Here is a 15,023-nt window from a genome sequence, read left to right as displayed (position 1 = left end):
TAGCTCTTGCACATTCAGTCTTGGCAAGTTTGATTTGCAGTTATGTATATTGAGCTGATAAAATATTCCCAGTGATCAACAGTTAAAGAAAAGGGGGTTTGAAAGAAATAATGAAAATAGGGCTTATTTCTTCATAAGATAATCATTTGACAAAAGAAGGTTCAGGATTGAATCAGCCTGCATTAGTCTAATATGGCACAACATCAACCTTGGCTTTGATTTTGCAGGACATCCTGCTGAGAATTTGCAGTTTCCCATTAAGATCTTCAGTGGGAAAATGGTTAACCTATTAAAATTACAAGGCAGTATCAGCTGAAGAAAAGTTTGTCCTCTATCCCCCTGTGAACGTTGCTGTGCAATAATAGCAACATCTATTTCCAATGTCTGGATAGCTTGTCCCTCTGCATGTAGGAGACCATTATCCTGTGACTGTGCTTGCTTCTGCTGATATAATCTCTTAAATAAAGCTCTACTGTTTACTTTCCTTAATTGAAGTACAATGGAAAAGACATGGCCTTTAAGAAGCTTCACTTTAGTCACTGCCTTGGAGCTTTGAAGGTGTTTCAAGTTGTCTTTCAGTGTACTTCAAAACAGCCTTGATAAAAGAATGCATGTGGAGGTGAAGTGGGAATTTTGCTGGCAATTATATTTTATGCAGAGTTGTAAAAAGTTTACTCAGCTGCTATTCTTCTGCCAACTTTCCCACCCCAGTTTTTATCCTCTCACTGCTCTGCTAAGTGATCAAATCCTAGAAAATTTTTTTCTTGGTTTTGCCTCTTTTTGGACCTGAACATTTCTTTAAACAGATAAACAAAATCTGTGTTGTTTTTGGGGTTTTAATCCTTTCTTGGTTAAAATAATCAAAAACTCTTTCTAACATAATTTTAATTTACTAGTCCTAAAGGGAGCCCCCAAATGAAGATGAGCCTCACAGAGACAGAAGTGGGGACAAGGAGACTTGATAATGGCAGATGTTTCCCTTTTACCCCAGACCTGGACAATATGAACTCATTCAACACTCCTCTGCACCCAGGGGATTAAAAAAATAAAAGAAAACAATTGCAATACAGACTAAAATAGAAACTCATAACAACAACTAGCACATGGCTACAAAATTATCAATTAAATGTGTATGCAAACTGCACAAGAAGAACGGGAAATAAGAAATCACTCACTGGTAAGAAAATGCTGGGAAGTAGGACCAAAATCCCTGTGAGCTTCATGCAGTTGCTTGATGCGCTCATCAACAGCCACCTGTTAAGAGAGGAGAAAAAAATGACTCTTTTCTAGACAAGAAACAAAGAGCAATTATAGTCAGATCATTTTTTATTAGTGAACATTCAGTTTAAAATTAAGCAGTTTCCTGCAACAAATGCTATCCTTCAGAGTCTTCAGATGAGATGAAGTGTGTCACTGGAAAAAAAGTTAAAAAAAATAAGGGTTTTTTCCTGTTGTCCCCCATCTTAACTGATGCTAGAAGAAGCTGGAAATGAACAGACTGATAAATAAAAGTACAGCAAATTGGCCTGACATCACGTACCTGAAAATAGTATGACTACTGCTTGTCAATATTGAAGTCAGAATATCCATCTGTTAATACTTTTTCTAAACTACTTCTAAAGTACTTTTGAGAGTACAGTATTATAAATCAGCACATGAAAAGTCATTTCATTTAATGTGGGCAGGGTAACCATATTTCAACCAAGTGCTGAAATGAGGTTAACCAAAAGAGAGCAGCTGGTACAAACATTTTCCTGTTCTTTTAATCACTCAAACCTTAGCCCCTCAACCCTTTCCTCAGAACAGACCCTTGAAGAATATGTTCCTAAGGTTTTGTTGGGTTGTTGTACTGCATGAAAACAGAGACAACAGTTCAGGACTTAGTTTAGGTCCAGTTTTTCAGTGGTTTAATAGACTGTTAGTTACATAAAAAGTCTTGGTCTCACTTCCTTGAACTCTTCTTATGTTAAACTATGACACATGACAGATAGATAAAAAGAGCTTTTACCTTTAAACAACTCATCTTTAAAACAATACACCATAAGTTAACATAACCTATCAACAAACTATAGGAAAACTTATAAAAGATAGAAGACACTTCATAATAACAGTTTCCCAGGTGGCTGTTATTCATGACAAAATTAAGACCCACAAAAACCTGGTTTTTTCCTCCTATGGAGAAATCTCCATAACCTTAACAAGAGGGAGTTCTCTCCCTAAGTAAACTAAACAAAAACTACTTTAGCGGTAATAAACTAACTAAAAACTTTAGGTTTTGTTTCTTTACATTATCAATGAAAAAAAAATTGGGGGAGAAAAAGTATTCTGAAAAGTTTATTTTGATTCTTACTACCTTTTTTCCTTTTAGTTACTTTTAATAAAATTTTCTTTATACCCTTTTAAAGTTTTGAACCTACTTTATCTTTCTCTCCTAATCCTATCTCACCACAGGAAACAAACACATTAGTAAAGAATTCTCAAAATTAGTAAAATCTCAAATTAACAAACCAAAACCACTACAGACTGGTTTTATCTTTACCCTTGAAAAACTCAGTGGAGTATTGAGCAAGTGGCCAAAAGGGGGTGGCTACAATAAGATTCCCCAGTGTATGTATGAGTGCCATCTACCAGTCTCTCTACAGCCTGTGTGCTAGAAGGATGACATGAACTTAGACCTAAGAGTGGAATTAGATAAAACAAGGAAAAAAAACTTGAAAGTAATGATAGAATAATTTTGAAATATAATAAATAAAGTAACTGAGAGGAATCAGGTTCACTTAAATATTGCCTGTAAAAAAAAAAGTGTTCCATCAACACTGACAAAGCAGAAGGTAAGTGTATTTAATTGGCCTAATTGTGATATACATAATAAGGAAACAAATAGGTTGCACAAGTAAATTGTGATATACATAAAAAGGAAATCAACAGGTTGCACAAGTAAAATGCAATCCACATTTTAAAACTTCCAGGAAATTACTTGGTTGGTGGTAGGAGGGAACTATTGTATAGTAACAGGGCATGATACATTTGGAAGGGAAAAATTTAAAATGGCAGAATTAATGAGCTATTTGATATGACTGAGTGTGTTTGCCAGATAACCCCTAGACTACAAAATCTTCTTTAACTAAGCAATAGCAATTTACTGCCAAGACATGATTTATTTGCTTACAATTTTAAAACTAACACTATAAGCAAAAATGCCCATTTGCTTTCTTTCCTCAAACCATTTTTCAGGTGCTTTTCCTGAAGCTCTCCTCATTTCTATGTCATCTTTTCTGGCCTCCCACTGAATTGCAAGAACAGATGTTTCTGTTAAGCAATGCTTCATACCAGAGTCTGACTTTGAGCTTGAGTTCACACCCAATTCACTGCACAGATACAAGCTGGGGAAGTCTGTAAGTGCACAGAAAACCATGAAAGGACTGCTTCTGCTCATCAGCAGAATTAGCTTAAGTACAGAATAATTAACTGAAGTGCTATTATTTTTAACCAAGAAATGACTTTTCAATGAAGACTAGAAAGATAATCTTAAACATACCTAAACACATGCAAATAAAAACCACTGGAAAAATGTATTGAAAATGCATATGCTCTTTAGAATTGTCTTAAAATTACCTCATAACATACTTATTTTGTCATTAGGAAATATTGGTTAATAAAGAACCATATGGCTCTTCCTTTATATTGGTACATGTTTTCATTAAGTCAACCAGGATGGAAAAAGTTTTTGCTGGCATGAAGAATCCCTGAAGAGAATAAGAACTTTACAAACACTCAGTGGGGAGCAGCGTTTCACGTAGGAAAATTTCAACAGCCAAATAGTGGTCAGCAAAGAGCATGGGAACCCTTTAGTACACATGACCACTGCCAGCACACAGCCTATACAACTTCTGTAAGTGTGCAAAAACTGAGAATTCCAATCCCATCAAAATACCCAGGTAACCTTTAAACTGCACAAAATTATTAACCTGAAGATTTTTAGCCCTATATGTACATCAGCAAAATAAAATACGTTACACACTTCAGGGTTAACTTTCCAACTGAACAGCTTTGGATGTGAGCCAGGAAATACTTCTTTCTAGAGGTAGATTTTGTCAATACAGAGAAAAAGAAAACACTGAGAAATGTTGAGAATTCTCCAGGAAATATCACCTGAGAGTACAAAGCATTATTCCACTTGGCTCCCAGGAAATATCACTTGCTGATGTATTGGCATACTACCTTTTAGGTAAAAGACAGTAAAAGATGAACTCACTTTTGGTGGTAGAGCAAGGAAGATTGCAGTCAGTTTCTATTAATTTTATCAAAACTAACACATAAATGGTAAAATAACAGAATTTGAACCCACAATAACTCAGATAATGGTGTACAAAAAATACCCACTGAAACAATCCTTGCTTAAACTTACAGAAGAATGTGTCTCTAATCCAATAAAATCAGATTTGGATTTGACTTAGTGACTTATACATCAACAATCTGAAGAAGGAAATTCTGTCCATATAAGTCTTCATAAATGCTTCATGAGTCTTAAAAGAAATTCACCCTGGCATGTAAAAGTGTTTCTGATTTTTCAGAAACAAGCCATAGGTAATTCCCAAATTTTAGATTTTTTGATTGTTCTTGTTTTTCCTTCAAATCAAATGAAATAGGCTCCTCCAAAATGAGCACAAACAGTATCTCTCGTATTTTTGTATGCTATGCTCTGAACCAAGAGCAGATAGAACAAAATGTTGTTAATAACTGGAGCCTTATGGTGTGGGAAGAAAACTGCAAAATTTTCAAGCCCATTCAAGCATTCATTTTCCTTGCTTTAAAGGAAAGAAAAAAATATGTGGGGCTAATGAAGTTCTGATTTCAGTAGTGTTGAAAAAATGCTACTTTAAAGGTAGTATTATCAGAATGTAACACACAGGATCACAGAATGGGTAAAACTGGAAGGGCCCACAGTGGTCATCTGGTCCAATCTCCATGGGATAGGACTGTGGATTTCATTTGGGTACCTTTAAGGTAAACCTCCACAGTATTCCTCCACAAGAACTCTTACAAATAAATAAATGGATTTCTAAAAATTCAGCTATTGCTTTATCATGATATGAGAATTTGATTTAAACAGAACTAATATAAAAATATTTTTAAATCTAATTTTTACATAAAAGCAAACATCAGAACTTTCTGTAATTGGGATACTTGAACCATTGCTTTTCTTCACTGGGGATGCATGCTTGAAAAGACATGCATTTCCATTATTTATTTAATCCAATGTTTTATATAACATTGATCTTCTTTCAATCGTAACAAATGAAGAACCACAGCAGAGCAGTAAATATACTTGAGATTGAAGATGGTAATATTAAAGATCCTGTACTGATTTTAAGTGATATTGACAAGCTACAGAAACAGCTTCTGCTAAAAAAAAATTGGCTAGGAAAAAAAATTAAAAGCTTTCTACTTTAAAGACTTTGAAAACATTTGATGAAACAAGTTCTGTTTCCCAGCACTTGGATTCAGCCCTGTGAACTGAATCTATAATCAAGTTCAGAAAAACAAATTAAGACAATAACAAAAGCAAAGCTCTGCCATGCAGTTGTTAGCAATTAGTTTCAAGTGCTTTACCTAATGTGGGGTTCAACCTTGACAACATTTTTATAACAGCTCCACTACAGTCAGAATAAGGATTTGATGGATTTAACTTGGGTTTACTACTACATTCTGGTGGGGGGCTGGTGGGGTGGGATTTGCCTTGTTTTTTCATTTTTTGAAGTTTAACTAAGAATATATTTATGATATATAAAGTGTTCTTTTGTGTTTATGTCCCCACTGCAAAGCAGGCCTAGATCAAGAAGGAAATACGAGCTGTTTAATTCTCACTATTTCCCATGTTCTCAAAAAGTACCCAACAGCAGCTGTCCAGGATGGCTGGAGGTGCCGAAATAATCCAAGATGTGCTGGAGGAAGGAGGCACACCCATCACATTATTGAAATTGTGCCTGCAAACGAGGAGTGGCTTCAGCAAAGAGCTATAGGAATGGTCTCTCTGACAATCCATCAGCCTTGTCCTCTTGGATCTACCAAGACTACAGAGACATAAAAGCCCCGGTTTAGCTGTGGTATAACCCTGCCACAGCCTTGCCCATAGCTTTGATTTTCAACTGAACAAGTTCAGTGGAGGAAATTCCCCCCGGGGTGCTTATCTGAGCTCTGACTGCAGCTGAACTATCCTGCAGTGAGCCAAGGTGACTGCTTGGGTGCCTCTGTGCTCAGCACTCTCAGGGAATTCACATCCAGTGAACTCGGCAAGGAATTTATTTAAATATTACATGAAGGTGGGCAAGTAGCAATTTTTACTACTTATTAACATGAAGCAGCAGAAATGAGATCACTAGTTTAAAAAAGTACTAAATGCAAAGAATTAAGACAACTGTTGAATGGCTGGGATTCTGAGGAAAAAGAAAAAGAATAGAAGATTCTCATCCACACAGCTATATTTAGTGCAGCAGCAAAAGGACACACAACCTCTTTTTTCTTTTTTTTTGGTCAAAATTTGCTTCACCAAAAGCTGCTCTCACAAAAAGAGAAGGGCAATTTTCTGTATCAATCAGCATGCATCCACACAAAACTTTATTAATATAACACTCCTTTAATTTTCCCACCGTATTCATAGCATTTCCCCAGCCTCCTGACCTTGACTCCAACCAAGCACAGCCAATTTGCCTGCATATCAAAGGAAACCGGCTCCTACAAGACCCTCTTTAATGTTGCCCAGCAATTCTCCTCCCAAGAGCTGAAAAGCTTCTTTCTTTGCTCTCACTGAGTCAGAGCTGTCAAAGCAGTGCGAGGCTGTTCTCCACAAATCAATAAACAGGAAGATCTGATCTGCTGTACTCCTAATAGCTACCGAATTCACTCACTCACTGCTCCTCGTCCATGAGGAGATAAGGATGGATTTAAATAAGCACACTTTGTGCTGTTAATGAGGAACAGCAGGGGGGAAAGGCAATTGATAGCCATTGTTCCCAGCTGCTGAAGTTCAGGTTTAAGGCTTGACATTTACCGAGTTGAAAAATCGGCTAAGGACAATTAGTTTTCTGGTGAAAAGTTCAGTGTTCTGAAATATTTTGAGAGCATAAAAATGGGCTTATTTTTCACATTAAAGAAAAAATAGATAAGTACAATGCTATTTGCATGCATTTACAGCTGTTACAAAGACTAAATTCAAATTTCTGGGTCATGGTGGGACTGTACAGTTCAGCAGATTGAAATCTGAGCGACTTCATGAAATTCCCCTTTCAGTAAAAAAAACCCCAAACATAAGAAATAGTAGAACACATGTATTGTACTTTGACTGCTTTTTTATATTTTCAGATGAAATGAGAATAAAATGTAATATAAATTCAGGAAACATCTTAAAGCTTGGGGCACAGAGCCTTAGAAAACAGTAAATAAAAGAATGATCTCCTTGAATTAATATGCCTACTGTGAATAAGCAGCTATCACTTCTTAGGCTTTTGTTTTCTAATCCTAAATCTGTGCACTTTGGCCTTTGTGTATCTCTATGACTGAGGAAAGAAAGTTAGGTCTTAAAGTTCAAATAACAAAAACATCCAGATTTGGAGAGAATAAAACAGTTGTAAACCATGTGAAATCTTAAGAACAAATATCTTCAGGAAACAATTCTCTTCGAAAATGTTACTTCTTTTGTTTTGTATAAAAGGTATTCTCTCAGGGAGGCCTCCCATTTGATATCCCCACTGCTCCCACTGCAGTTATCACACAAGCTGGTGGAGGTTCTGCAAGGCCTTTCACATCACTCTGTGTTCTTCATTTCTATCCATAAACATTCTTAAGATATAAAATATTTTATGAAACCAGTATGAGCTGAGAATGGACTCAGCCTTTCAAAGGTACTAGAAACTGCTGTGCTTCCCTCCATTCTGGAGCATTTCTTCACAAAGCTTTCAAATTCTTCACTGTCCAACCACATGAATTCTTTCTTAATATTTCTTTTTGTATGCAATTTAATCAATATCAACAATTTTTTTTTCTGCCAGATTCCTTGCTATACAGTATACCAATAAACTAATTTCACAAACATTGATATTTAGCAACTTTTTTTTCAGAAAGCAGCACTACACCAATTTAAAAGTTTTCAATTTATAATTTACATTAGCTTCAAATTCAAATAAATACCCATTTAGACCCCTTAGCAGATTCCAGTCCAGGTGGCCTGTGGCTTGCCTAACCACATCTCTGTACTCTTGGACAGTGCTTCTATATTCCTCCAAGGTTATCTGGCCAAGCTCCCTCTTTCTGCACAGTGCCTTTTATGTGTTTGAGTTTTGCAAGGAGCTCCTTGTTCATGCACACAGCACTCCAGGCACCCTTTCTGGACTCCCTGCTGTTAAGGACAGACCAGTTTTGAACTTTTTAGAAAGTGATCCTTCCTCATCAATGAGCTTTCTTGGACCTCTCTTACTTGCGGGGGTTTGTCATGCAGGATTCTTCCAAGCAGATTCCTGAAGAGGACCAGGTCTGCTCTCCTGGAGCCCAGCCTGTGCTCTCATGGTCACTGCAGCCAGGAGTGCCTTTGCCTTTCACCTCCCCAGTGAGCCTCTCCTTGTTTGTGAGCGTGAGGTCCAGCAGAGCCTCTGGCTGCACTGGCTCCTCCATCAGTTATGTCAGGAAGCTTCCCAGGAGCTCACTGCAATGCTTAGAACCTGCTGTGCTGTCTCTCCAGCAAATAATCAGGCTGCTCCCCCATGGATGCTGTTTCTACTTGTAAAAGGCCCCAACCCCTTGTTCTGCAGGGTTAGGTGGCCTGCAGCAGACACCCACTACAGTGTCACCTACACTGGTCTGCTCCTTCATGTTGCCATTATAGTGCAAGAGTTCTACTGTCATTTCATTGCAAGGGTTCCACATTGCTAGAGTTTCGTACCTCCTTGATGTTTCTTGTAGGCAGTTCCTCTAGGCATTAACTCTTCCTTATCCTTGCAGCAGCCAACTGACTCCAGTTCCCTCAACCAACCAATCCTCTCTTTTATAACACTCTTCTTATTGGCTACAGCTGCAGCCTGTTAAAGTCAGGCCTGCTCCTAATCTTTAACAATTAACACAGCTGCAACTCTTTAGGGGGTACGATTACTTTCTATGCCACCTTTATTTACTTATATTCTATCCCCCTACACCTTAATCCTCAGTTACAAGTTCTCAAGAGCTCTTTTTCCAGCATCTCATTCCTAGCTTAAAGCTCTTCTGTATCTTTTCTATGTCCCCATAAAACAAACTCCTTAGAGCTCTGACTGTGCAGACCTATAGATCCAGGGATTTCTCTTCTGCCTTCAGCAGAAAGCTGAAACTATATATGCTCTTAGTTCAGTATTGTAAGCTGGGGAAAAGAGAAACTAGAATGTATAGGCTACCCTGAACCTCTGGGAGGTTATTGATCTTAAAATGGATCTAACGTTGATGCAGTTTGACATTTTCAAAGTCAGTGGGAGCTGGGTGCCTGCAACTTGGGGAGAGAATGTGTTCTGTGGTAAGTAAAACTCTCTAGTGAGGAGCTCAGCATGGCATATGTTCTTCCTGAGATCAAATCTGACTTCTGAGACCAGGGTACCTGCATACCTTCATACTGTACACTTTGAAATGTTCCCACATACTTTATCTTTTGAAGCAACTTTTTGCCTATCCTTCAGGATTACTCAACATCCATGTGGCCTTTAGGTGGTATATTGTGGTCATCTCTGGGCCCCACAACCAAGACACACGTGGATCAGCTGCAGGAATGAGCCTGAAGGAATCTACAAGAATGATGGTGGCCTACAGCAAAGGCTTGAGTGAACAATTGCAATTAAAACTGAGGAACAGAAGTCTTACGGAATCAGAAAATAGGGATAGATCTGAAGTGAGTCCTTTTTTTTTGCACCATGAATATCAACATTTCTGCTGTGTCAGTGATATTAAATCTTATTAAATTGTATTAAAACACAGGGCATTTGGAGGGTTTTGGATCATAAATTATGATAAGCATTATTCACAAAAAAAACCCAAAACCTTCTGCTATGTGTTTTCCTAGTTACATATGTTAAATAACATAAGGATTTAGGAAAAGGCTAAACCATTAATTATGATTCTGTTACTGAAACATGACTCCTTTTAGGCTCTAACCATCTACTGTTCCTACCCTAACAGGGTTGTTTGATACATGGGGTTTTTCAGGCATTTTCGCTTCATTTTGGGGCTTGCACAGAAAATAACATTATGCATAACACAGTTATGTTTCCTTAACATGCAACTATAAAGACATAAAAAAGGGTTTTCCTCTCCCCTTTTTTATTTATTTTGCTTCTCTGCTAAAAGCCTGTTATTTCTCATCACTATAGATTTTATACTTTTGAAATAGAACTGACTCCTTTCTATTCTCTTTAAATGTATTTCCAAAAGATTTAAAATAAGTTATTTTTTGTAATTCATTTAAAAATGATCTTTATTAATGTTTCACAATTCATCCCTAAGTTAAAACCATACTCTCTCTTGACAAGATTTTATGGTTCTTTTGATTTTTTTACCCCGTTTCTCTCTTTTTCCCTCTCATTAAACTGATAAAAAATAATAAATTCATGCTGCACTGAAAATAGCATTTGTTTCTGAAAGGTCAGGTAACATACACTGTTTTTGTCCCAAGGGAAATGGTTCTCTGGTGACTTAGGGAGCTGTAAGTAGAATGTCACGCAAGGAATGTTTTATATCTGCCCCAGAACAAATGCCTGTGCAATAATCCTGTATTGGTTCAGCATCACCAGTGAAGATTATTCTTTTATAGGTCTAGTTACATTCTCTCACTTTCATTGATCTTTCTTTATATTAGTTTTATTGCTCCTTTCCCCCAGATTTGTGAATTTCTTGTGCCATTACTAGCATTAGGTTTGGGAATAGTTGCTCATAAGTGCATGTAAGAATTCTCATAATGTGGACCTGTATTTAATGCAGGTTGCTTCTAAAAGAAACAGAGGCTTCAGTCAGTATTGTCTTTATTCAGCACTACTTTTAGCTGATTACCATTTCAAAGATTTTTCTTTCACCACCTTCAGCTCCCTTTACTCATTTGCCCTCTGATTCCTCTGGGAACTATCATCTCATCAGTATTCAAGAGACTTTGATGTTCAATCCTGTTTTTTCCACCATTTCCCCATTCTTGTCTTCTTAATTTTTTGTTGAGCATCTTCATTCACTTTTATAATTTCAATTCACACTCCCAAACCCATGTTGCTACCCTTAATGCAGTGAAAATACATTTTTCATAAATACTTAGTAAACTTCTCAATTTTATCCAATAATGTTTATTAATAAGAGCTGAAGAATTGCTTAGACTGTGCTGTTACATACTTAATACCATGAAAGAACAGATACAGGAAGTCTGTGTGAATTTTTTTCATTCTAAGTTAGGAGTCGTAAGGTGAAAGAGCCAAAAGCCTTTTCCTCAATCAGAAATGAAGAGAAATATGCATATCCTGAGACAATTCTGCTTATACTAAGACATACACCTCAGAATAACCCTGCAAATATATGTATAAATTTGAATTTTATAGAGCTTAGTTTTCCTAAGTGAGTTTGCATGCTAAGGAGGAGGAGGACTCTGCTGAAGCATGGAGGTACAGGGATACAGAAGGTTCAGGAGATGGTGGAAGGCAAGACAAAAATGTTCTTTACAGGGGTACATTCTAGGGTACAAAACAATGTACAAAAAGGATTCTACATGCAGCAGCCATTGTATTAATCCTCTATCTCTTCTCTTCCATATTTTCTGCTCTCTCTTTCTGTTCTCTTTGAGACTTACACCAATAGTGATAAATCTGTTCACTCTAAATAATCCTTAGTCCTAAAAATACCACAAATACATCACATCTTTGGTTTCCTTTTTAGCTGTGGAGGGTGAAACAAGTAGGACAATGTCAGCTGGGTCACTTTTATTGCAATGTGATCTATCCACATTGTTTGTCTGTTCCATCCATATTCTTACATCTGGAAATCTCAAGAGTATAATACTCTGTTTCAAGATGACTGAAACTACTTTGTCAATCAAGTGCTGATACGGCATGAAAAGAAAAACTTCATTTCATGAGATTGCTGGCTGGATGGATTAAGCAAACTTTTATTTATTGTTCTTGTCCCATGAACCTTTTGAAGACAGCCTTTCAGTCTCAATGACTTCTGCAGAATGTTCCATACCCCAGCAGCTGCTCAAGCTTGGGAGAACCACACAATCAGTGCTTGATGCTCCCTGTTATCTGGCACTCCTTTGGATACTGCTACAGCTCCTGACTTTGCACAAAAGCCTCTCTTTCTCCCTGGGGAAGACATGCATATGGCATGCTGAAAGATAATAAAATTACTTTAGGCAAATAACTGCTCAAATGGGAGCAATAGCTGATAGGATTGATATTGTGCTGATTGAAGATAATGGCAACACTCCTATAATAGTGTGATATGACTTGTGAGAGGAGCTGCCTTCATTCTGCAGCTGGCCAAAATCTATGTATTTATGCTTCCTAATCTGTGAGTAAATTCAATTGACATGAAAGCAAAACCTGAGTTATATATAGCCCATACTGCTAAAGCAAAATGTTGAAAACCTAATTTAAGTTGGAAGATACAGTCCCTGATTTCCAGTTTCTTCTATTTGAGAAGAAAAGGTGCTGATAATGAACAAATGAATAAATAATGCTAAGCCACATCTTTACTGAGGATATAGAATGGTACACAGTGAAGGTTAAAAGCTTATCCTGGCATGAAGGATCACAGTGTACGCATGCATGCAAGAAAACCATCACTTCACGTGTGTCAAAAAACCCCATTATCATATATTGCACTTGCTAAGTGCCAGACATTTTGTTCCAGTAATTCCAGTAATGTTACATGCAGTTTTCATCTTAGATCTGTTTTCATTAGCCCTCTCTTTGAAAAGCTGAATGCCCTATTTACTACTGTCAATCTTTAAAGATCTCAGATGAAGCTAAAATCTTTGAAAATGGTTTTGTTCAACCCCCTGATCTATCCACATCACAGATTCAGGTCCTCCCACGAGCAGAGAGGGAGGGCTCTTCCTTCCCTCAAAGCTCCAAGGTGCAACCCCCAGGAGGGGGTGGAATTAAAGGTAAGATATTTTGTATTTCCAGGAAAACTGTGACTGGTCTCCACTGACTATTGCCATTTCAAAGACTTCAGACATTGGTGCAAACATTAAACATACCTTTTTTTGCATATCAATTAAATAATGAATGGAACCTACTTGTGCATTTCATGGTAGAGTTGTTAAAATATATTTATCACCTGCACAGCTTCAACCATGAGAAATAACGTTTCACCTCCAGAAAATACATCACATTCTGAAAAATGCTTTTGTTGTTTATTATTGAATGCCATAAAAACTCTCTTAAGTTTCCCAGCTTATTTTCAAAGCTGTTTTTTATAACTCCCCTCCTTCCCAAGTAAATAATTTATTTCTGTTTAGGCTTGCCTTACTATTCATCTGTTTCTAAAAGCAGAGAATTGGAAAATTCTAATAATAGATCTTGGAGAATTTAGACAATAAGAAAGATGGAGATGCTAAGATGAAGTGCCACTGAAGGGGAGTGCAATTCAAGTTTGTGAAATGACGAGTAAGGCTAAGAGAGAAGCAAAGACAAGATTTCCCACACAGACTGAAGCCAGACTCAAAACCTGAATCTGCAGTATCTGTACAGCAGCACCATATAATCCACTGACAGGCAGCTTAATTGGCAGTTACAAAACTTTAATTTACTAAGTCAGAAACCCTTTCTGAATGTCTAACTCACAAGCTGTTGTTATCACAGTGGCAGTTTGACACAAGGCCTTCAAGCTAGGTAAATAAAGGAACAAATTAGCATTCTCTTAAATCTGTTTATGAAAGACTTAACTATGAAGGACGTGCTCAAGAAACTCCACAAGACTAAAAAAGTAAAACTGACATGGTCTCATAACTCATAAAACTTAAGAGTGATGTCCTTCATTATTCCCAGGAGTGAATAAAAGCAGTGAAAGAGCACCTTAAAACCATATGTACAGTTTAATAAAGATGGACTTGATCCCTTCAGTAAAAATGACACCGAATGCTAGATGATCAGATTACATATTTTTATAAAAAAAATTCATTAATACTTCTCAGATTGAAATTTATTTCAATCAGGGGTTATAGAAGGCAAGAGAGCCACCCAAGGCAACCCCATCAGTGTATGACAGTGGCAGATCCCTCCTGGAGCAGGCTGGTGTTGGCTCTGTCAGACATGGGGGAAGCTTCTGGCAGCTTCTCACAGAAGACAGAGTGGCTGATTTCTCCTTGTCCTTATTTTGACCCATGAGCCATTGGAATACCCACTGAGCTTTCCCCTGCTGAGGAGGAGACTGACAGAGCAGCTTTGGGGGCACCTGGCATCCAGCCAAGGTCAGCCTACGGGAATCCATCAGGATGGCCAGGATTTCTTAAGAAATCTGAAGGCAGAAATAAATTTATGTAAACTTTTTGACAAATTGTGTCAAGTAAAAATAATTAGATCATCTGTAAAAAGCAAACTGAATCATTTTTGTTCAATATACTATTTGCAGCAAAGAATTTAAACATTTGAATTAGATATACAGAGGAATTTCAAGCTGCACTGAGTCTCGTGTAACTTTATTTAGAACGGAATAATTTACAATCAGAAATTTACAAATGGAAAATACAAAGATTTGACTGGGAGCTTTTGTCTTCACGCTTACTTTTTTTAACAATGAAAACCCCATGGAATAAATTTGGGGATGTTGGGCCATTTAATTCTGAAACCTTTTCATCCTAGTAGGTTAGCTGTTCTCTGTTCATTCTGAATCAATAAGGTCAGCCCTTACTTTTAGTATTATGTAGATGAAATTTTGTTTCTGTTATATACATGGCCATACAAATTCTGTTAGTTCTTCATTTTACTCATTCTCTTTGCCTATTAATATAATTTAGTTACATTAATTTTGTT

The 15,023-nt window shown here is 37.1% G+C and overlaps 1 protein-coding gene across 13 annotated transcripts in view; it reads right to left on the bottom strand.

The window, feature by feature from the left end:
- DMD (dystrophin) overlaps window positions 1–15,023 on the bottom strand; it is a 1,148,686-nt gene that overhangs the window by 129,621 nt on the left and 1,004,042 nt on the right. For all 13 annotated transcript variants that reach the window (XM_071430346.1, XM_071430344.1, XM_071430345.1 and 10 more), the window contains one exon: window positions 1,176–1,254. In XM_071430346.1, coding sequence (XP_071286447.1) covers window positions 1,176–1,254 — 79 coding nt within the window. The remainder of the gene's footprint in view (window positions 1–1,175; window positions 1,255–15,023) is intronic.

This window comes from Agelaius tricolor, unplaced genomic scaffold, assembly GCF_023055355.1.
Source record: "Agelaius tricolor isolate 1412-34295 unplaced genomic scaffold, bAgeTri1.0.p SCAF_7, whole genome shotgun sequence".
NCBI classification, from domain to species: domain Eukaryota; kingdom Metazoa; phylum Chordata; class Aves; order Passeriformes; family Icteridae; genus Agelaius; species Agelaius tricolor.
This window is presented reverse-complemented; position numbering and strand designations above follow the sequence as displayed.